The 22,543-nt window shown below is 45.7% G+C and overlaps 1 protein-coding gene and 1 long non-coding RNA gene across 3 annotated transcripts in view; both read left to right on the forward strand.

The window, feature by feature from the left end:
• Window positions 1-598: 598 nt before the first annotated feature.
• On the forward strand, window positions 599-9,628 carry LOC126641871 (uncharacterized). The gene is made up of 4 exons (XR_007629311.1): window positions 599-689; window positions 1,450-1,626; window positions 4,827-4,985; window positions 9,531-9,628. It is a non-coding gene; the product is annotated as an uncharacterized LOC126641871 (long non-coding RNA).
• Window positions 9,629-11,113: 1,485 nt separating this feature from the next.
• Window positions 11,114-22,543, forward strand: part of SMURF2 (SMAD specific E3 ubiquitin protein ligase 2) — a 54,282-nt gene continuing 42,852 nt past the window's right edge. For both annotated transcript variants that reach the window (XM_050318989.1, XM_050318991.1), the window contains exon 1: window positions 11,114-11,463. In XM_050318989.1, the coding sequence (XP_050174946.1) occupies window positions 11,412-11,463 (52 nt within the window). In that variant the 5' untranslated portion in view covers window positions 11,114-11,411. The remainder of the gene's footprint in view (window positions 11,464-22,543) is intronic.

A 22,543-nucleotide genomic window follows, 5' to 3' on the forward strand; every position in this document is an offset into this window, starting at 1 on the left:
TCCTTCCCTGTCCGTGGGTTTATACGGGCAATGACACAAACCCCTCGAGAACTCGGAATCCCGAATTTTGGGGGCTGCAAAGCACGGGCTGTGCCGGCAGAGGGCGGTGCCGGCGCCTCCCGGTCCCGCTCGCCGCTGGATGAGGTGGGAAAATCCCACCTGGAATACCCAGCTGGGATCCGCTCCCTTTTCCAGTTAAAAACACTGAGATAAAGCCTTTGTAGTCACGTAAAGCATCTCTGTGCTAACTTCCAAATATTTAACCAGATTAAATGTTGAATATAAGATACAGCCTTTTTGAAAGCCCTGTTAAAGTCGGGGTACTGTTATTTAAAACCCAAATCCTTGATTTAATTGCTCTTTAGCATATATGTAGTTAGTCTGGCTTTTCTGTCTCTGTGTATGTATATCTGAGAACACAGAACACTTGTTCAATAGTGTTATCTCCTTTTTTTTTTTTTTTTTTTATTTCTCCCCTGAATTAATTGTTTCAGATTTATCTAATATATTGAGTTAAGAATAGAACACTGCAAATTCTTCTCCAGATGCCTGACAGCTCAGTGGCTTAATAATTAACTTTCTGGGACTGAGACACTGTTTTTATCCAAGGAAAATGTGTTCAGCCTGCCCACCAACGAGCCCTGTTGGCAGCACCTATTTCCACAAGCAACAATCTACAGTGATTATGAGTAAGTGACTGGGGTGAGTCACTCCTTATTCTAAGAAAATGCAAACTATTTCTGAGTTTGGGATCACAGTCACCTACCAGGCTGCACCTCCAGCTTTAAAAGAAGTGGTAGGAGCAAAAAGGGAGAGGAGAATCATTATTATTATTATTGCTCCTGGTTCTGGGTTTGTGGGGTTTGGGTTTTTTTTGGTCAGGTTTAAGAGCTTGTCCTCTTTATTTCTCAAATGCCTAATTCAGGATAAGGGCTGGAATAAATGTCTGGTGGCCTGTGTGTCAATCTGCCAACTCCTCTGTGCTGAGAGCAACAAAACCAGCCCCCTGCTGACATCAACTGCCTTGGAATGCAGTTGTTGCTAACGCTGTTTTATCTGTGGAGGGGTGGCAAGACTTCAGCCTGAGATGTCCAAAGTCATGCCAGCAGATGCTCCTGGGTGACTGTTCCACTTGCTGTTCCCAAAGGTGCCAGGCTTTGGAAGGATGGCAGAGGCTTTGCAGTCCTGGGGTTCAGCAGCGAGTCTGTTCTGCCCCTGCAGGAAGAACAGTTTAAACTGTGGAAAAGCCAGAGATGGTTAAATGAGTAGAAATTAGACTGAAATATTCTCTCAAGCAAAGCTGCTTCCTGCTATTCTCTCCAGAATGATTTAAATTGCACAGAGCCACAGGAATACCAGCAAAAAGGAACAGCTGGAAGTTTGCAGGAGGAGGAATCCACTACCAACAACATTTCACAGCTCTCTTCTATTCCTAAATCTATTTTACAGTGGAGCAAACTGAGACATAACTATCCACAGGCATTCAGAAAGTAGCTGGCAGAACTCACCTGGAGCCTGGGAATCCTGCTGTCCATTCCTCTGTTAACCCACAGCACCTCTGCTCACAGTTCTGCTCTTCCTGAGCATGGGATTGTCCCAGGAGTACTGGAGCTCTTCTCTGATAAGGTACAACATAGATTTAAGACTTTGGGAGAGGGTGCAATTTGGGGATGGAGCACTGCTAGTCAAAACAGAAGTAATTAATGCAGGTTAATTGGGTCTGCTGATATTTGACCTATAATGGAAAATGTTGGGACTTTCACTTAGAACTTATAGGGAACACATTAACCCTTTGGCCTTCAGAGGAACAGGAGAAAAGTCTAAGAGGGAATTAGAGGACCCTTCCTCAGGCTGGCAGGGGTTGTACCCAAGGCAACTGGAAACTTCAGAAAACTTTGGAATTTCAGCTCCAGGTGTGTAAAGTTGTTCACTGTGTGTTTGGAAAACTCACTGATCCAGGGAATGGCACTGCCACGAGTCAGGCAGAAACTCCCCCTGTGGACACGGGGAAGAGGGAATTGATTGCTGGGAGTTTCCAGCACCTCCTGTGGATCAGGGGTCGTGGATTGCAGTGCTGTTCCTGACTGCACAGCACTGCCTGTCTCGGGCTGGCTCCAGGAAATGGACGCTCTTCCGCAGAAGCCAGAAGATTTCGTGGAAGAGCCGTGGCCACTTTCCAGGTTGCAGTTCACCCACTGCCCTGGGGAGTGTCATTAGTGGGAGGGAAGTGGAGCTGGGATTTAAAAGCACGAGGAGAGCAGAGAAAAATGATAGCAGGATGGAGAAAAATCCTGTCTGTCCTTACCAAGCACAACTTGCTGGACCACATTAACATGTTGTGCTGATCAACTAAATAAAACAATGGGCCAGCTCCAGCACTGATGTGTAAATCATGGAGCAGGGAGGGAGTTTCAGCTGACTGACACACTGAAAGCAAAATCACTGGTTTCACTGGGGAGGAGGTTGGATCAACCTGTGAGCTCAGCAAAAGAGGTGCAGTGTAGTGAGGAATTGTTCTCCTCCATATCCTTCTCGACTTGGCATTGCAATGTGAAATGGAAATCATGGGGTCACCTTTTAAAGGTGGGATTTATATATCTTTATATATTTATAAGTCATGGGGTCATGTACATAAATAGATCTAAAATAGTGGAAAGCTGCCTGATTTGTTCTCTGTACCAGATTGCTCTGTGTGCAGGTTCCCAGTGGTGAAACAGCTGTGCCACAGGAGTGTGTGACAGTGCTCTGTGGGCTTGTGGAAGACTGGAGGTAAAAAGTTATCAGAAAATCTGGAGAAATCTCCAGAGCCCATTTCCACCGTCCCAACCACTTCATTTTTACCCACTCTGTGAACCAGATGTAAAAATAGCCCTTTCATCAGTGGGTTGCTACACATATTTGGGCTGCAGAGGCTCAGTTTGTGTTCAAAGCAACGCTGTGAAATCATTTGCAGAATGTGCTGTTAATCAGAAGCAGCAATTTAATGTGACGTATCCGTCTCTCCTCCCACCCCCAGCTCCCCTTCCCAATTGTGAGCAGGAAACGACACTTGGATGGAGCTCAGCACTCCAACGTTCTGGACAGACTCTCTAGGAATGAGGAGGGACTTGAATTCTCTCCATATGTCATTTCCTTTCCCCTAATGGCTAAAAAAAATAAAACCCCAAACCCCATTGCTGCAGTTCATAGAACTCAGAATAGAGAGAACATTCCCAGTGCAGGGAAATCGGGGCAGGGGGATGGGGCAGACAGGACATCCACCTTCCACTTCCAAAGAACTGCTCTGGGAAGCTGGACTTGAGCTGAGCAGGAATTTTTCTGCCTTGTAGAAATATTGGTTTATGTAGTTGCTCAAATTGAAGCCGTTACCCATCTGTACCTGAGAGTAAATCAACACCTGCAGGCTGGGGCCAGACAGGGATGAGGGAAGGAAAACAGAAGGAGAGGGGGAATGGTGACAACTTCACAAGATGTAAGTGAAGTCAGAAAGGAAAAACAGAGGGGGTTGAGGAAACCTGACAATGGGGATCTAATAATTTCTTTAAAAAAACTCCAATTTTAGCAGCAAATTATCCTAGGAATTACTTAAGAAAAGTCAGATTAGCCCATTCCTGCATCCAGCTTTTGTCCAGACTACCTTTAAAAACGTTTGTTTGGTACAACCAAGAGCATCTGCAGATACCCCACAGAGGTGCAGAACACAAACCTGAGCTGCTGTACTGCACAGTGGATTATCAGCTGTCAACAGAGTTCAGGGTGCTGTACAGACAGAAAAAATACCCCAGGAACAAACATGACAGGGGAAAAGAAAAAAACCAAGAAAACCCGTTTTAACTGCATGGAAAGTTTACTTCCTCATAGCCAGCCCACTGTGTATTAGACCCAAATTGGAACCTAATGTCTTTCTAGCAACACAATCCAAATGTTTGTTAAATTTGTAGCAGCCAGAGTGTGCAATGAGCTTTGCAGAACAAATGAGAGATGACATTTACTCAAAGAAACCCTAAATTTAGCAGTCAGTGAACGAGTTGCACATGCACAGAGGGGCTGGATGTGTCTGCTTGCAGGCTGATTATATCTGATTATGTCACATCTTTCATTAGACACCTTGCCTAATTGGATATGTTGCCCCTGAATTCTACTGCTAAAAAGAAAAGGAGAAATCCACCTTTCCTGCAGTTCTATTTTAAAGGGTTTCAAGTGGAGAATAAAAGGCTGATTCAAGACACATGGTGACAGATTTTGCTTTAGGTTACTTTTAGCACTTCACTAGACCCACTAACCTACTTAAATACCTGTGCTGTTCTTATCTGGCATGAAGCCTTGCTTTGTAATTTCTAGAATTAAATATTTCAGGGCTATTTTCAGAGAAAACTTTATCTTAAATCCTCCCACATTGATTTCACAGTGGACTTGTTGGTGATTGTTAAAAGAAAGCACAAAAGAAGCCAGTACAGCCTGTGGACAGGTTAAGTATTTCTGCACTTCAGAAAGTATTAGGAATTATTTTCTTTTCAAAAAAAGAGAGATTGCTGTGTTTATTGAACCTGCAAATGCTTTTGTGTCACGATTGAGCTTATTTATGGATTTGGTTTTCATGTAGTATGTTTATAAATGTCTCCAGAATTCACGTAGGACAAAGCAGATTGTTTCCAAAGCTGGACAGCCTGGGCTCCTTTCAGCAGCTCCCAGAGCTGTGGGGAGATGTGGTTTGCACAGTCTGGGACAGCTCAGCTGGCTCTGAGTGGCTCCTTCCCCCTGGCAGAAAATAACCCTCCCCAGGGGGTTCAGGCTTTGGGAGCTATTTTCATCTTTGAACCTTGCAGATTCACCCACCTGTGGAAGCAAACAACATTGCCACAATTCGATAAGTTTCCTGGAATTAATCTTGCCTCTTGGATGGAAACCTTTGGAAGTCACTTGTATGAGACACGTGGAAAAACTTCCACTTGCTTGAAGAAACGGGGAAAAATCAGAACCACCAGGTGAGGGTTGTTTTAAGTGGCTTGTGCTGCCCCAAGAGGCTTTCTCTGCTAACATTCTATGGCCAGAGCAGTCTGCTGCTTATCTGGATCTGTATTTATCTCTGACAGCCACAGTGCCTGCAACAGATTGGAATGAGATAATTTAGTCCTCTTAAACCTCATCATAACCCCTGACATGTGGAATTCTGGAAAGCTGGAAAGGTTAATCCCTGAATATTTAGAGAAGTAACGATGGCCAATGAGAACCAGCTAATTGTGCCAAAGTCTTCAGGCTTAGCAGAGAATGCTCTAGGGTTTTGGGGAGCCAGGAAAGCATCTCTGCTTTCCACGGCTGCATGGATGGAAGGTGCATCACAGAACAGTTTTTACTTCTCCCAAAGCATTAAACAGTGTCTGTGGCCCAAGCAGGGTGTTCAGTGGCCAAGAGGCTGGTTTAAGGAGGCAGATAATTCCAGTGTGTCACTGCTGATCAGGTATCTGAGTCAGCTCCTGGCACCCCTCGCTCTCTGCTTCACCACCACAATTAAAACTCAGAGAGGCAGCACAGGACATCTCACAGCTCAGCTCTGGCAGACCACAAAGCCATTATTTCAAACTGCTGCTGGGCCACGGGGGATAAGAAAGATTAGGGAAGGTTTGATATTCCTTCCGTGGCTCAATAATATGGCTTGGTCCAAACCAGTGCTGTCAGCTCTCCTAAACACTTGTTTGGGCTGAGAGTCCTCCCAAGAACACTTCATTTGTCTGAGCTGTGTTCCACTGGGATGACACACACTGTGTCCAGTGGAGTCAGGCACTTTCTGCAGACAGATGTTGCAGTACAGCAAAGTAAATCCTTGGGATGTGTCACTCAGAGGAGACTGTTTCCCACTGTCCTGTTCTGTAAGGTCTTCTAGGAACCTCCTTGTACCAGCCCACTAAACCTAAGGATGAGATCCCACAGTTGCTTCAGTCACAAAGCACGGTGAGGAAGTCCTGCAGAGCAATTGCAAGAGAGAGCATGTGGTTCTTCAGGAAAACTCAGGAATTTCAGCTGGAATATTTAACGTGTTGTTCTCAAAGCACTCGACAAAGACTGTTCATTTGGTGTTCGGTGCCTGTCTCTAAAATCTGCCTTTTCCTCTGCTGAAGTTGCACTGGGATAGCACTGCAGGGACAACGAGGCTGAAGGGACTGCATGGAATATCAGTGCATCAGTTACTAATCTGCTCTGGATGGATGGACTCAGGAGTTATCTTAGTGACTAACCACTGGAAAATCCTGGGATATGGGAGCTCATGCATTTTTTTGTAGCCACAGCTGCAGTCATTTCCCCTCAGAGACACATCATTTCCCCAGGACACATCCTGTCTCCGAGGGCCACGGTGTCTCTGCTGCGAGCTCTGTCCCTGTCGCAGGAGCCGGAGCACGGGTGGGGATTTCCTTCCTCGTTTCTTCTCCTGAAAAGCTTCATCTCCAGCTTGAGGAATGGATTGAATCTTGACCTCTTGCGTAAACATTGCCTCTGCATGCCAAAGGGAGCCTCAGTGAGGACCAGAGCCCCTGTCTAGACGCGTTTCTTCATCCCAGGGCTCCGAGAGGTGCGTCCTCCACGGCGGGTTTAACTCTCCTGGCCTCGGAGCAGCCACGGGGACGGAGTAAAGCCAGACTGTTTACACATGTGCACCTTAATGCACTTTGTTCTGCTCACCAGCAACGCAGACAATGCTCCAGTCTGACAATTTTCATAACCTGCGAAGGAAAAAAAAAGGAATTTTGTACAAAGGGGAACTTTCTGTTCCCAGTTTTTATTCCTGAAATGCAGGAGCACTTCATACGTGACTGCAGCGGGGCTGGATCCCTCGGGACAGGGAGGGCAGCAGGAAAGGCACCCCCACAGAGGACAGGATTCCATCCAGGAACAGGACCAAAATGGGATGGATCTGCAATGAGTTTAGGAAGGACTTTAGCTGTGGTGAGAGGTCATGATTGGCTGGGAGAAGGCTTAGAATGAAAAGCTGTGCCAGAGAGACAGATGGGAGAACAATGCCCACTGCAAGCAAAGGTGTGGATGGAGCAGGAATGCCTGGAAAGGGAGTGAGCCAGTCAGGCAAATCAGGAGAGAGGTAGGGAACTCTGGTGGTAAAAATGTTCATCGTTCTTCACAATGCTCTAAAGAATTTCTAGATTGGTTTTGCCACATGAACAAAGCTTTACAAAAAATATGGTAAGAAAGGACTTCTGTGGATATTTCAAATGTATTTCTTTTTTAATGAAATGGAACCTGCTAAATATATAAATCTTCATGGGGTATTCTGCTGCAACACTCCTCAGAACTACACCATTAGGTGGCAAAATAGGCATTTAGCTTTAACAGATGCACATACAATGGAAAGACATCGTAGAGAAAAAGGAAATGGAGGTGTAATTCTCTTCTGATCAATTCATCTTTAACTCCATGATCTCTAGGGGGTGGTGTCTATATAATTTCAACCATGACAGGCTCTGGGAAATTAAGTAAATGAAGACAAGTAGAACGAAATATAATCCAGATAATTTTAAATATCTTTATTTTTAAAAACTGCCTCCAGAAAATAGTTTTAATCTTTCAATTTACTCACAGAAGCTCAATAATAGGGGCAGAACTGCCTTGCTTTCTTGATAACATTACAGAAGCTGGGGAAGAATGTGACATAACACCAGCCAGCTCTCGTTACTGCTGGAGGAATGTGCTGTGATTAAACCCCTATACAGAAAGAAATGGAATGTAATCCTTAAATGTTGACTTGCTTTGAACACATACCACATGCTGAGCAATGAGTTTGCAGTATATTCCTCAGTTTCTAAAGATGGGGAGGACCTCACCTCCAAAAAAATTAATTACTCCAAAAAATTTCTCTTCTGGAAATGAACGCTACCTGGTTAAAGGTGTTTATTCACATTTCCCAGTGTCCAAACCCACCAAACCCTTTGAGAACCATCTGTGAGTGCAAAACCTTCTCTTTCTTCCTCTTGGGAAATCCAAGAAATCAAAGCCCCTTGATTTTTGGGCAGCCACAGAACAGAAGAAATTGTTGTATTTCCAAACACTTCTTCAGAAGTTTCACTCATGGGACACCAACCATCATCTTATTTTGTCCTCGTGGGCTCCTCAATAGTTTTGGTGTCCTAAAGATGCCCGAACTTGCCCGTTCTCTGTGTTTGCTCCAATCCTTTGGATGGAGCCTCAGCTGTGACCTCCTGGCTGAGGGAGGCTGGCTGGAATTCCCTGCCGAGCCCGGCAGCGAGGCTGTCATCCAGCAGTGAGCTGTGGGCTGATGCAAGGCACTGCCATCCCTCTGCGTCCCAGCTGGCTCCCTCAGCCTGGAAGGATTTGTTGTTCGGTGATATCAGCCCGGAGTGAGACATGGAGCTCTCGTCAGCAGCTCAGGGTGGTATCTGCTTGTCCCTCTCACAGGAGGAAACCTCCTCTCACCCCTGGAATGGAACTGCCCAAACACAAAATTCACCGCAAGCTCTCGGCCTCTAAAACCTAAAGCAGGGTCAGCAACATCAATTTAAGAATATTTTGAGAAGCTGGGGGACAGCACCGGCACGAGAACCTGCGGATCACGACGTTCCTGTGGAATTCCCCTGTTGGGAAGGGAGCACTTTGAACCATTAGGTGTGTCAGCATCTTTGGATCCCCCACGTTCACTGCAGTTGCTGGTGCTTTGAGAGGCTTCCTGAGCTCTGCTGGCTGCAGATCTTGCACTGACTCCCTCATGGAGCATCTTGGGTGTAGCAGCAAAAACACTCCAGTCATGTTGGCTGTTTAAAAATAAATAAATAAACCCCAATACCCTATTAAAAAATAAAGCCCAGCAGTAGCAGCAATCTTGCAGGCAGCACGTTTTGTACAGTGACCCAAATGCAGGGGCTGTCAGTGAATGCTCTCACACTTGCAATACATCACAGTGTTTGCACTCCAAGGTGAGCAGCGTGTCCCAAAATCTCAGCAAAACTGATAGTTCTCTGAAAAGCAGCATGAAACTAAGTGTGCTTCATGACCTCTAAAAACCCCTTTTAATGAAAGCATTAAATGTTCATAAAACTACTGAACAATGGAATACTGTATTTAATCCAAAAGGGTTTTTTTTAATAATATTGGCATTGCAATTAATGTCTGACACACTAGTTATCCATTAGAAAGAGATCATTAGCAAGAGTTCTATGTTTAACATAACACTAAATACTTCTGTCAAATTATATCAGAATTATTGAATGCTGGGTCCAGAGAGCACTATGAGACCTCAGAAATGAATAATCATCACATGTTAGGAAGAATCTAGAATAACCTAGAAATATGTGAAGCATGTGAAAAGTAGCTTTATATTTTGTTTTTCTGTTCAGTTCAGCAGTGGCCAGGTAATGTTGCAATATTTGCAAACCATCAGCCATTTGCTTTATATACTTGGTTTGAGAAGAAGGATAACGACCTGGCTATGTGAATTTGTAACAGATTGGAATTTAATAGTATGACCTTCAATTACAAAGGCTGATTTTTCTTCTGTTTCTTTTTTTCAGTGCAGAAATCAGGACACCTGGAATGCCTTTGAGGTGTGTGTGAATTTACATAACCATGACAAAGTAACTTTTTAACTGTTTCAGTGCAACATAAAGGCATAAAAGCAGTAGATATATTGTGCCTGTGTTTTGTAGGAAATGAAGTGTCCAACACATGCTGGTTTTGTGTTGAATGGGTGATGGCAAAGGCAACAAACACAGCCCTGAGTGAAGAAGGGATCCCAGGTCCTGGTCCCAGGACTCTTTTGCTTCCCAGACACTGGCACCACAGCAGGAAGCTTTGGAAACTTCCACCTGGAAGCACCTGGCACTTCTGGGGGAAAGAGATGTGAATCCACCTGTACCCACTGTGGGGAGGTGTCCCATTGTATGGAAGGAAAGCTTCAAGAACCACATCCCACTTCCAAGGCCTTCAGTGGGGAAAAAACCAGTTCCTCACTCCAGGTTTGAGTGAACAGGGCCCAGCTCTGAGCTCTGTCAGGGTGGGATAACCCCCACAGCTCAGCTCTGTGTCACTCAGGAAACCTCCTGGGCTGTGTGGAAGCCACACCACGAGGTGTGTGAAGCACAGGTCATCTTCTCATCCCACCTCTGGATCCTGCTCCACGGGCTGGATCCCAATCTCTGCCTGCCCATGTGATGATACTTTAGAGGTGACCTCAGCAGGAAGGTGCCAGAGCAGTGACACGTCTGAAGGAGCACAGATATTAGTGGGGTTGTTAGTGAGGAAAGGTGTGAGGTGTGTTAGCTCAAATTCCTAAGGGAACCTTTAATGTGCCAACCTTCCCAGCTTTTCCAGGAGCTTTTCCCACCCTCGAGGCCCCTCTGGCCCTGCAGAAAGCTGTCCATGACTGCTGCAGCTGGAGCTCCCCTCATGGGAAGTGTGTTGCAGTGCTGGGAAAACTCTGGAAAGAGTCACCTTTCCTGCAGGGTGGGAGTTAAATTAGGGCACATGGATACAAGGCATTTTTGTACTTTTTGTTAGTATTCTGAGAACGGCAGTTCACAGAACCGGGCTGCTGATTTCTACACAGTGCAGATAAGGACTAAATTGGTCCAAAGTTTAACAATTTCCTGGGCTGGTCTGTCACACCCTGCCCATGTGGAATAGTGCCCTGGATCACAGCACCCCTGAGTGTGACCATGGCTTTGAATTCTCCCCCCATGCCTGCACCCTTGATTCTCATTGTCCCAACTCCCCACACAACTAAAGGGTCATCCTCCTCTCTGTCCCCTCCTCTCCACCACGGCCATTCCCTCCACCCTTCCCGACCCCCAGCTCCCCCAGGACATGGCCATTCTCCCCATCCTTCCCAACCTCCAATTCATGGCCATTCCCCCCATCCCTCCAGACCCCCAGGACTTGGCCTTTCCCCCCAGTCCCCTCCCAGGACATGGCTCATGGCTGTTCTCCCCACCCTTCCCGACCCCCAGCCCACGGCCATCCCCCCGCTCCCGCCCGCCCCGCTCCCTGCCCAGGCTCGCCCCGGCCCCGCCGCCACCTGACGCGGTTCCCCGTCCGTCCCGCCGGGCCGGCCCGAGGCGGGGCGGGGGGCGGGCAGGGCGTCCCCGGGGCCGGAGGGAGGGCCGGGAGCCGCGCCGATCCCGTCCCGTCCGTGCGGCCCCGTCCCGGCTTTGTGGCGCTCGGGGGCGGGGAAGCGCCGGGAAGCGCAGGGGAGCGGAGGGAAGCGGGGAAGGCTCCGCTCCTCCTCCGCGGCCCCGGCCCCGCTCATGGCGACGCTGGGCACATCCGGGCCTCTCCTCATCCTCCTCCTCCTCCTCCTCCGGCGGCCGCCGCTGCCCTGAGCGCCCGGCCCGGCTCCATTCGCGCCTCCCCCGAGCCCTTGGCGGAGCAGCGGCGGGGGAGCCCCGGCCGGGGCCATGTCCAACCCGGGGGCCCGGCGGAACGGGCCCGTCAAGCTGCGGCTGACAGGTGAGGCCGGCCCGGGGCCGGGGCCGGGGCTGGGGCGGCAGCGGCGGCTCCGGGTGGCGTTGAGGTTGAACCTGGGGCCGGAGCGGCCCCCGGGCCTCGGGGGGAAGGGGAGGGAAGGGCAGGGCGAGGCTCCCTCGCTCGGCCCGGGCTCGGCGTGTCCGTGCTCCGCCGCCCGGCCGGGCCCGGCCCCGCCGCCGCCTGGGCGAACTTGGGGCACCGCAGCCCGACTCGGGGGTCATTCTGCCCCCTGTGCGCGGCGTGGACCGGGGAGAAACTGTCACGCTCTTTGTTTTGGGCTCTTTGTTTGTTGTTGTTGTTGTGCTGTTGGGGGATTTTTAACCGATTTGCCGGGCGGAGCTCGCCGGGCGCTGAGGAGGCTCCCAGGGCAGCGGGCACGGCCCCGGCCCCGCCGGAGCTCGGGGAGTTTGGACAACGCACATGGAGGGGGTTTGGGGTGTCCTGGGCAGGGCCAGGACTTGGGGTGGGTGATCCTGGTGGGTCCCTTCCAGCTCAGCGTGTCCCCTGGTCCTGGGGTGGTTCGCGGTGCCTCTTCCACAGGACCACTTGACCCCTGGGATTTCAAAATAACATAAAAAGGTTCACCTGCGTGCTGGGGAGGAAAACAGCCTGCTTTTAAATGCTTAAAACTATGTCCTTTCCAGCATAAGAACCCGGGGAAATGGGTTTAGAGGAGAAAAAAAGCCAAAAACCTGGAAGTCTTGCTAGAGCTTTCTGTATTAAAAATACAGGACACTTTTGAACTAGCTCTTTTCTTTAAAGTATTAAAGTTCTTCAGCAGATAAGGGGTATTTTGTGTTCTGAAGCATCAGTACATGAAGGTAAGGAATTAGGAAAGAATAGATAACACAGTAAATACTCACCTCTACGTATAGGGCATTTAACCAGCTTGCAAAGCAAATGTTATTAAAAATACTAGAAGAGTTGATACATTTACTTTAGGTGCATGAGAAATATCTCCAGTTTAATGCCTAATAAAGAGAGGTGTTTTCATACGGATTTTTCCAAGTGTGTTGTTTTTACAGGGAAAGTAAAATGTGTCTGCTTATGCTTTGCTTTGGAAATACTTGGACTAGATCTGTAATCCAGTTTTCAGAGAGATTTGTGAGTGTCTATATATTACAGTGGGAAATAAAACTCTTCAAATGAGCTGCTGCATGAACAGTGGTGCCTTGTTTTTACAGAGTGTTTTGTAGCCTTCTCCTCAGGTTATTGCTGTATTGATGCAGTGCTTTAATACTTTTCTTCCCTGGGCAGTGAGTGCTCAGACTTGCTTATCTTTGGAACATTAAAAAAGGGTCTGTAGCCGTATTTATTTAAGAGCATGGAGAACGCTGTCCGGGGAGTTGTCTTTCTCACCTCTGTGTTTTGGGTTCAAATTTGTTTCATATTTTATTTTTATTGAGGATTAAGCATGTAATGAAATGGTGCCTGTGACAGTATCAGGGTGCTGTGGGGGGTGTGATTGTACCAGAACTCATTTTTACACGCTGAGTTTCACTCTGTGGTCGGTCCCCAGACCAGGCAGGTACAATCCTAAGGAGCATTTTTGAGTTTTTTGTGTCATCCTGAGTTCAGGGTGAAGGTAAAATGGTCTTTTTAGGGGCTGTTCCAGTGTCAGCAGCTCTTGCAGTCGCTGAGGACCAGTTCTGTTATTGAAATTTTATAGGAAACATTGGCCTGTTTCTGGAGCTGAACAGCTTGAGGTGTTTTCTGCTGTAGGTAATTGTGAGTGGTTTCACATAAGGTCATTTGTTGTAAGGAAGCTTTACATGTTTAAGGAAAACACTGAATCTTATTAATTCAGCTGGCATGTTGTCACTTCTTGCCTAGGAATAGTTTTTAAGTGTTCTGTGTGGTTTTGATTACCCTTTTTGATTGGAAAAGCAGTTTGAGGGCTGTTGAATTCTGAAACTGTTTGGAATTAGAAGAATCTGTATATCCAGTGTTTTTAAAAGTTTATTCTCAAACTGACAAATGCTATTTAATCTTAATTTTCTTTGGCTCTGTGAAACCAGCAGTCTTCTGTTTTGGCTTGAATGTTTGTAAGGATTAATTCTGCAATCATTGTTTTAATGCTTATCTTTTCTGTTCATTATCTCTAAATTAGATGGTATAGATTAAAAAATGGATTTCAAGAACTGGATTCAATTAGCACTTTTTCAGGACATAAACATTAAAGGTTTAGATGGAAAACATTGTTTTGACTGACTGGATAAATGACAGGGTAATGTTTGATGTGAGTCCAAGAACTGATCTGGAGCTGGTGCCCAACTTCTCAGTCCATCTTGAGGAGCCAAATAAAATATTTAACCTAGGCCTCATTTTGCAAAAAAAGGTTGATTCTTTGTTGGGACCTTCAGAAAGTTCTGAGAAATGTTTGGCATACCTTTACACTAAGTGTTTAACAGTTTATTTAGGTCTGGGTTCCATAACAGACACAAACCACAGCGGTGGCACATTTGGAGTAGGTTTTTATTTAGTTTGCGGTGCATCTGTGTTAGACATTCCTTATAAAAGGTTCTTCTTCTGCTCTGAGGGTCAGTTGTCTGCTGCAAATGTCACCTGGCTCTTTGGTGATACATGTCAATACAGTTGCATTATCTTGAGCCAGAAAAATCGCTGGATAATCATTAAAATCCCAATATTACGGTTTCTGATGATCCTTCTGGCAGGAGGTGTCAATCCTTGTTTCTGATTGAAATGTAGGCAATGTGATTTAAATTACCTGAGGCCTAGAATTGCACCAGTCTTCTGCAGACTTTGCCTTAGCAGCTTGTAATAACAATATCCAGGGAAGCTTTGGTGTAAGGAAAATTCATCAACTCACATATTTACCCCCATTTGCTCTAGTCCTGAGTACATCTGAATCCTCCTGCCAGTGCAGTCACCTCCTTCCGTTCTTACTTGGGATTTTTCTCAGTGTTGTGTTGAATTTGTGGATTTGTCAATACCCTGCCAGACAGACCATGCCATTATTTCTTCCATGTTTTCTCTCAGAATGTTGAATTGTGTTGATCTCATATTCTTCAAAAAATTAAGAAGTGAGTATTGCTTTCAGAGAATAGTTTTATGTCCGAATTTGTGAATTATCTGATGTTAAAATAGCTACATTTCACTACTTTCACTTAGGAGATCAGTGGCAGGTGTCTGAATGAAGCCCATGAGGTTCTTTTATCGAGGAGATGCTTTTTAAAATCAGTTTGAAGCCTGCAAAAGTGTTGAGTGCTCCAACAGACAGAGCTGGGTAAAGGTTAGTGCAGTTTATTTAGTTCCTGTGTTCCAGACAGTGTTTGTGTGAGAACAGTTAACAAGGAAAGATACTTCCACAGCCACACTGGGCTGGAAAAAGTGGTAACAAATATCCCAGGGATAAAGCTGGAACGAGCTGGAAGAGTTTTGCTGGTGCAGAATGAGAGGTAGGACCGAAGTGGTGCTACCTTTGTTTTTCCTCCTCCTTTCTGCAGGGTTTGCTGGTCAGGGAAATGAAAGCACTGGGTGTTGTGGTGTAGAAGATGGATCAGCATCTCTTCTGCTGCCTCTCTTGCTGCTTTACTGTCCCTTCAGCCCTCACACTGCAAAGGTGGGACCTTCCAGTCGAGCTACAGTGTTGAAAGAAGAAAGTGCTGCTGTTCTCTCAGTCCACAGAAGCTCTTGTTGTGATGCAAATAGTACTTCTTGAGAAACACACCTGTTATTTGGAAAAAGCCAGAATATTCTTGAGTTTTGCAAGACTGTGGAATCCTCAAACCTGGGGTTTTTTGCAGTGGATGAATCTAACTGCTAAATGAATACAATTAAGACAGCAGTTAACCTGAGTCCTAAATTGTCAGCAGTGGTGTTGGAAGCAGGACTGAAGTTCATGGATAGCAGAGCCTCATTGTGGGAACAGCATTCTGACTGATTGATTGATAAAGTAGATCCCTGTGTTTTTAAGGACCAAGGCAGTGTTTTTTGTAGTTGACTGAAATCTTAGTGCCATTTTAGGTCAGCTTCAAATCTGAGTGCTGTTTCTTCTTCCTCTCTGTAGTCCCTGGCTGCACTTTCTGGGCCCTCCCTTGTGTTGACTCCAGCAACTCTGGGATGAGCTGAAAGCTAATCCTACCAGGAATAAAAATGGTTTCTTGTCCTGGAGAAGAGGGATGCAGAAAAGAAGCTGAAAAGAGGGCAGGGCTGCCTCTTTGACCAGCAGCCTGTACTTAGATAGGCTTTGGTCAACAATAAAACAATGGGGTTCCTTCATGGAAGGGATATTTGACTTAAGTACTGCTTTTCAGTCAGCCGTGTGTCATTAAGAAGTCCCAATCAATAAATTACATAGTAGGTGGATTAAACTGGTGCAGTCATAACAGAGTCAATAGACGTGTCTGATCAGAGGTGCAGGCCTTGATTGATGGCTGCTTGGCCCTCAATATTTTCATCAGAGTCTGCAGTGTGTGTGTAAATATATGCTTTTTATGTACACAGTGTATGGTTATAGATATTTATATACATATAAATCAGTTGTGGAGCATACAGATGCCAGAGAATTGTAATAAACAGCTGAGCAGCTGCATGGAGCACTTTCAGCTGTTTGTTTCTATGAAATCAGCTTATATGACAAAGTTTTATTCATCTGGGTGTGAAATCAGGTATGTGTGTTCAAGGGTACATTATGGGGTATCATGGCAAGGGAAGCGAAGATCAGAAAGGATTTGGGAGAGGGAATCATAGTAGGAAAAGAGTTCTGGGGGGGCTTCAATGAAAAGATTCAAATTCAATGTAAAAAATATCCACTTTTAGCTGTACAATCAGGAGAGCATCACACAGTGCAGGTTTTACATGTGCAGGCAGCATATGGGGCATATGTAGGAGACATATGGGAAATCTACAGGCAGTCCTAATGGTAATGGTTAAAAAAATAAAGCTCTTGGGGGGGGAAAAAAAGAAGAGAAATCCCAGGGGAGGAAAAATAGCGAGTGGTGTTTGGAATTGTGCTTCTCAGTGGCGTTTAAAGAGTTTAAGCTGCCCCGGAAGGTCTGTCTGAGAGACTCAGCTAGTGGGGACAGACTATTTTCTGTTCTCTTTCTTAATCACACTGAAAAATCTGATCAGGCCCCAGATGAAGACATTTTGCCTTTATGCCCATAAGGTGAAGGGGTTGATGCCTGACAGGAGACAGCTTTTCATGTTTTGTTCTGGTTTGTCCCATGGCCTTTGAAGTGTCCCCTTGCTTTGCCATATCACTTAAAAATGACATCTCCCCCCTGGGCCAGATTTCCCTTGCAGTGCTTCGAAAGGTGGGTGATTTCTTTGGGTGTTTTGTCTCCTCCCAGCAGTGCCATGCCCTGGATTCTGACTCTGCTGAGTGGCACGAGTGGGTTACTACACAGTGACTGCCCAGCTGTTCCGTGCAGGTTTAATGTGCCCGTGGCACGTGCAGTGTCTGACATCATTCTGGTGGCTCCTCAGAGGTGGGAAAGACCCATCTCAGTGATGTCAGACAACGCTTATAAAAGCAGCTCCTGTGTGTGTCTGCCATTAGCAAAGCACGTTCCTGGTTGGGAAAGAGGATCAGAATCCCCAGGGATATTTGCCAATAACATATTGAAGGAAGCAAAACTGTTGACTTTTTCTTGCTGCTTAATCTTTAAATGCTTTCAATGAAAGCAGAGATAAGATTGCTTGTAACTTTGGAGAAATCTTCGCTGGTGGGTAACAAAGCTCAGGATGAAACTGGCTCAGCATTATCCTCGGAGTTTAAGGGGGAGGCTGAGACAGGATGGAGAGTAGACATGCTCAAGATCATAAAAAGGATAAACCAAGTCAAGCTGGGATTTAGAGCCACTACCTTTTTGACTTTCTGCCCATGGGCCTCGTTTCCCTTGAGTTTAAATCCACAGAAAACGTGGATCTGTTTTGGGCCGTCTGAGACAGCGGTTGGGGTGGTTTGGGTTCAGTTCTCTCCTGTGTGCCAGATTTGCACTGTCAGCTGTGCTTCAGCATCCTGCAGACTCTTGGCCATGACCTTTCTTCTGCCTCCAAACGCTGTTGTTGCTGTTGCTGGGGCAGAGCAGGACTGATACCCCCCCAGATGAGGATGAAGTATTGCTTGGGTGAAGTGTTCCTCACATTGTCCAAATTCTGAAAGTGAAAGAGCGAGCAGCACTCAGTGAGTTTCTGTGGCTGTATCCTGCTGGTAATTTTCTGGGATGAGCCTTGGCCAGCACACATTTCACCCAACTTCCAGGGCTTGTTTTCTTGCAGGAAGGGAGGGTGATCCAGCCATGGCATTGTCAGTGTGATGGGTTCAGTGGGTCCTTTCTGGAACAAACCCATCTGAGTTGTTTCAAATATGCAGAGAATGTCCAGACTATGTAATTTCCAGGTCACAGCAAAACTGTGCCCCCAGATTCTACCATTCAGGCTTCAATTAGTGTGTGTGTGATGCCATCTTGCCACAAACACTGGAGTGACAATGCCATGGGAAAGCTTTCCAACCCACAGCACCGTTCTTAGGGATGGGCACGTCCCTGCTGCTCCATCCTGTGCTGTCACATGGGGTGGGCTGAGGGGATATATCCAAGTTAAGAATCCACCTCTTCCTCTCCTCCCCTTTTTTCAGGTGTGTGCACAACAGAGGGCCCTTGGCTGATCACCTGGAATGGTTTGAAACAAGTGACAGACACTCCTTTTCCTTCTGCCTTGACCCAGATTTTAATATTACCAGTGGAGTTAAACGGAGTCATAACTAATTATATCTGTCAGGATGCTTCTTTTTAACGTGCTTAACCATTTGATTTGGAGTTTATATATAGATGGTACATAAATTCAATTAGGGATGCAGCTGAGCTTGACTGAAGGTGGGAATGTGCACTGCTGATATCAGGGGCATTTGCTGAAAACTTGAGCCAATTTGGGGATTTCTTTCTAATGCAGATAAAGACCAGGCTGTGCACTTGTGAAATTCCATGTGGCAAAACTGCTCTGTGTGTATCACAGGACAAGAGGAAGGTAGATGGAGTGTACTTAGTAATTTGCTGTTTCATTTTAATGAAATGCAATCTACCAGATGCAGGTATTTTTCGTGAAAACCATGTAAATGTACTAACATTAATCCACTTTTATTACTGGTGGGAGAGGAAAGATCTATCTGGCTTAGAGTACTTATGGACATGGCTGGTTAAAAAAAAAAAATTAAAATAAAAATGAAAAGGAACAAAACATGTCCGAATAAAATTCATAGAATTACATTCCTGCTTAACTGTCTGGGACTAGAAATTCGTGGCATTAATTGTACCAAGCATTTAGGTGTCCTTTTGGCAGAGAGTTCTTCAGTTCAACTCCTAACAGCAAATGTTCACTATATATTGTTCTGAAATTATTAATTTATGACAAGTATAATTATTTATTTTCAGAGAAAAAGCTCTCACCGTGTTCCCTGATGTATAGAAGGCTGTGTGCAGGACTAAATGAGTAATAGGATTATGTTTAAGTGTAATCATACTAAGGGGTCCTCTTTTTCTGTTTAGCAGCAGAATGAGTACTTCTGTCTGAATTTATAAAAGATGGGATCAGATGTGATATAAGAAACTTTCTAGGGTGGAGCTTCTTGGTAATTAAAGCTTGTGAATGACCCTAAAAATGTTGTGCCATCTTTCATAGTTTCTGGTGGGTTGTGTCTGAGGCATTTCTGAATGTCTGACTGGTAATTCTGGGTGTTTGGTGAAGCCCAAGGTGTTGGTGACCAGAATCTTCAAGTGTGTGTGTGTTATACTGTTACAATAAATGCTGGGTGGATGGAGCAGGAAAACCCCTCTGTCCAAGCTCACTGATGCTGCTGCCCAGAGGAGGTGCCCCTGGTTCCTCACAGAAGCAAATCCTATCTGTAAATTCCACACAGCAAATTCCAGTTTTGCCTTGAACAGTTGGGTGTCAGCTTTTTGTTTAAAAGCCAAAGGGTTTAAATCTTTGTGCCGGTGCTGAAGAGGGGGCCGAGGAGGGCGAGACTTCCCCTGGAGTTGTGCTGTCCTGTGACACTGCGGCCCTTTGGTGAACACCTTTCCTATTTGGGATTTCTGCTTCAGAGCTGTGTTGACAGATGATTTAAAATAATGCTGTTGGCTTCTGCCTTCTCCTGCAGCAGGAAAAGAGAAGGCCTGCAAGGAAAAAGTGACTGGGAGTACTTCTCAGGAGTACGTGCGTCGTGCCTGGCCTGTCATGAAATATTTGTGTGATTCTTCTCTCCCTTCCTTGAGCAGTTCCCACAGTTCATGAGGTTCCCTCAGCAGCTCTTACAGGGGGTGGTAAAAGGAGGTGAGAAGTTCTGCAGCCCCATCAACAAGGACAGACAGTAAAGCTCTTGGTTCCCCTCCCAACAGCAAATTATTCTGCCTGGGAGTAGCACTATATATTTATATTTGTGTCTCACTCGCTGCTGAGGCCGGGAGATGATGATGATGAAGAGATTTCAGTTCATGGGTGAGATGTGAATGTGGCATTGTGAATACGTGCCTCGGATTTCCTCATTACAATATTTATCATTTTTCCTGAAAGTTCCTTTCCTCTGGTGGATTGTTCATCCTGTAGAATAAGTCAGCTATTTCCTGTGCATCGGCGTAATGTAACTTCATCTGCACTGAGAGGGCTTTGGACCCACCCAAAAGCTTTATATTTGTGGGAAGTTTATGGAAATTTAGGAACTTCAGCCTCCACACTTCAGCAGTTCTTCCCAGTGTGGTCCATGCCTGGAGATGCACTTGTTCTGCACCCCCTCGTGTCACTGGTGGAGTGGCAGTGAATGCAGAGGACAATTGTCCCTGGTCCCCCTCACTCTTGGAGTGTCCCTGTGGCCCTTCAGCTCTGTGGGAGTGCTGGGTCCTGCACTTGCCCCTGCTTTGTGTCGTTTGAACACAGTTTTGAATTGCTTTGCCTGAACATCTTTGCCTTTTATTTGCCACCAGTGGAATTTATAACTCTCGCTGAACTTGGAACACACCAAGCTGGAGCTCACAGTGCCAGCTCTAGTTAGCACTTCCCATCCTAACACGCTGTTCCCTGCTTGAACAGCCTAGCACAGTTTTCATGCTGAGGAGCTAAATCAGACTGAATTTATTTTGGGAAGGTTCTGCTCCAATTCAACCAGTTTCAAGAAGGGGATTAAAAATACATTGGACATCTTTTAGAAATCCTCGGTTCTTGTGAATGCTTCATTCCCAGTCAGACAGGGACACGGTAATGGGCAGGTGTGGCTGTGGCAGCCAGGCTTAGTAAATGGGAGGTGATTTCATCCTGTTAATGCTGAGCTCAGTGTGCTCCTGGTGTAAGGGAGGCATTAACTGGAATGCAGAGGAGAAAGGAGTGACCTGGAACAGGGAAATGTCCAGGGCAAATGGGCAGCTGATGGAGAACAACTTTTGGCAGGACGAGGTGCTGGAGATCTGTTGGTGCTGCAGCACTGAACATGACCCAGGGTCATGGGGGCAGCCTGGATTCTCCTCTTCCAGACTTTTTAACACTTGGCTTTGTGAGCAGGGAATGTTTCATCGGTGAACTGCTTGGGAGGGGGGTCAGGACAGCAGAGGGGCTTTGTAAGAATTAAAGATGCATCATAAATACAAAGAATGTGAGTGGCCACAGGTGGACAGAGGCCACAGGTTGGAAAACAAACAGGAAAAAACACCCTCCCCAAAACTTCTACCATTTGTTCCTTTGCTCCACGTGTTGGTCACCTTGATCCTACAGGGAAAAAATAGGGAATTAAGGGCTGGCTTCTTGGCTATGATTCATAGCAGAATTCTGAAAAGGCTCTCAGATAACATCAGGGTTACTCCTTATGGGTAGAACAAAAGGAATTCTTCAGCTTTTAACAAACCTGAGAATTTTTTTCTAAAAAACCCTCAATTCTAAGAAATTATGTGATATCTTGGTCACTTCATTAATGTTAATGTTTTCTTCAGAAAACTCGTTGTTAATTATGATAATGGAATTATACACTTGTTAAGTTTCCTTGGCTAATTTACATGCCATCTTTTCACCCAGGTTTGGGCATTACAATTAATTTTATTTTCCAGAGAAGCATTGTCTGCTGTTGATGAGTTCATTGCGTGAGAGATTTGACCTTTTTTATTTAGAGTCGATGTTCATACGTTAAGTATCGAGTGGGCAGAGAAAGCTGTGAGCTGTGGCAGTCACAATTCGTGTTCTCTGATGGATCTGTGGGCAGATTTCTCTCTAGAAGAGGGGAATCCTCTAATTTCACACTTTGTCCCCACTGGATTTGCACCTCCCTGTGTCAGGGGGTGGGTACAACACACTCTCCTTTGTTTACACTGAGTTGCCAGTGGAGTGAAAAACTTTGATCTGTGTGTGTTGAACACACACCCAGGAGCTGCAGAAGAGTTTAAACAGTGAAGAACAAATCAGAAATTCCCTGTGCTGGGCAGGTGTAGCTCCAGCAGGAGACAGGCAGGTATTTTAAGTGGAGTTTCTTGTAGAGGCCTGTGCAGAAAATCTCTGTGTCTGGGCAGGGTGAGGAGAAGTTACTGGTGCATTCAGATGGATCATTCTTTTTTTTAGTAAACTAAATTATACAATGTGAAACTGCAAGTTTCATTTCAAATAAACTTAATATTGTCTAACTGTGGGGAAAAAAATGAGCTTTTAAAACCATTTTCATGTTTGCACAGTGTTGTTTGTTGCTCCTCTTTCTCCCCAGCGGTTCGTACGAGGCTGAAGCAAAGTCTGCCCCTGTGGGACTTGTTTTCCAAGAATCTTTTGGCATTTATAAAGCTGTTAAATACTTGATTTTGTTCAGCTTTTATCATGGTTTAAGGTCTGCTTCCCAGGGGGTTGGCCAGGATCAGGTACACACTGCACACATCACCTTTGTGCTGAAATAAGGATGTGTTTATCAGTTTATTAATGACTTGTCAGAGTTTCAGAGGTTGGAGTATCTTTGTTGTTCTAAAACCATGAAATAGCTGAAGAACAGAGCACAATTTCCATCAGCTCTGGTGTTGCTGTATTTCATGGAATTACCTCTTTCTGACGGGATGTTTTGTTATTTGCACCCACACACACG

Source organism: Myiozetetes cayanensis, unplaced genomic scaffold (assembly GCF_022539395.1).
Source record: "Myiozetetes cayanensis isolate MyiCay16 unplaced genomic scaffold, myiCay2020 scf22, whole genome shotgun sequence".
Lineage (NCBI taxonomy): Eukaryota > Metazoa > Chordata > Aves > Passeriformes > Tyrannidae > Myiozetetes > Myiozetetes cayanensis.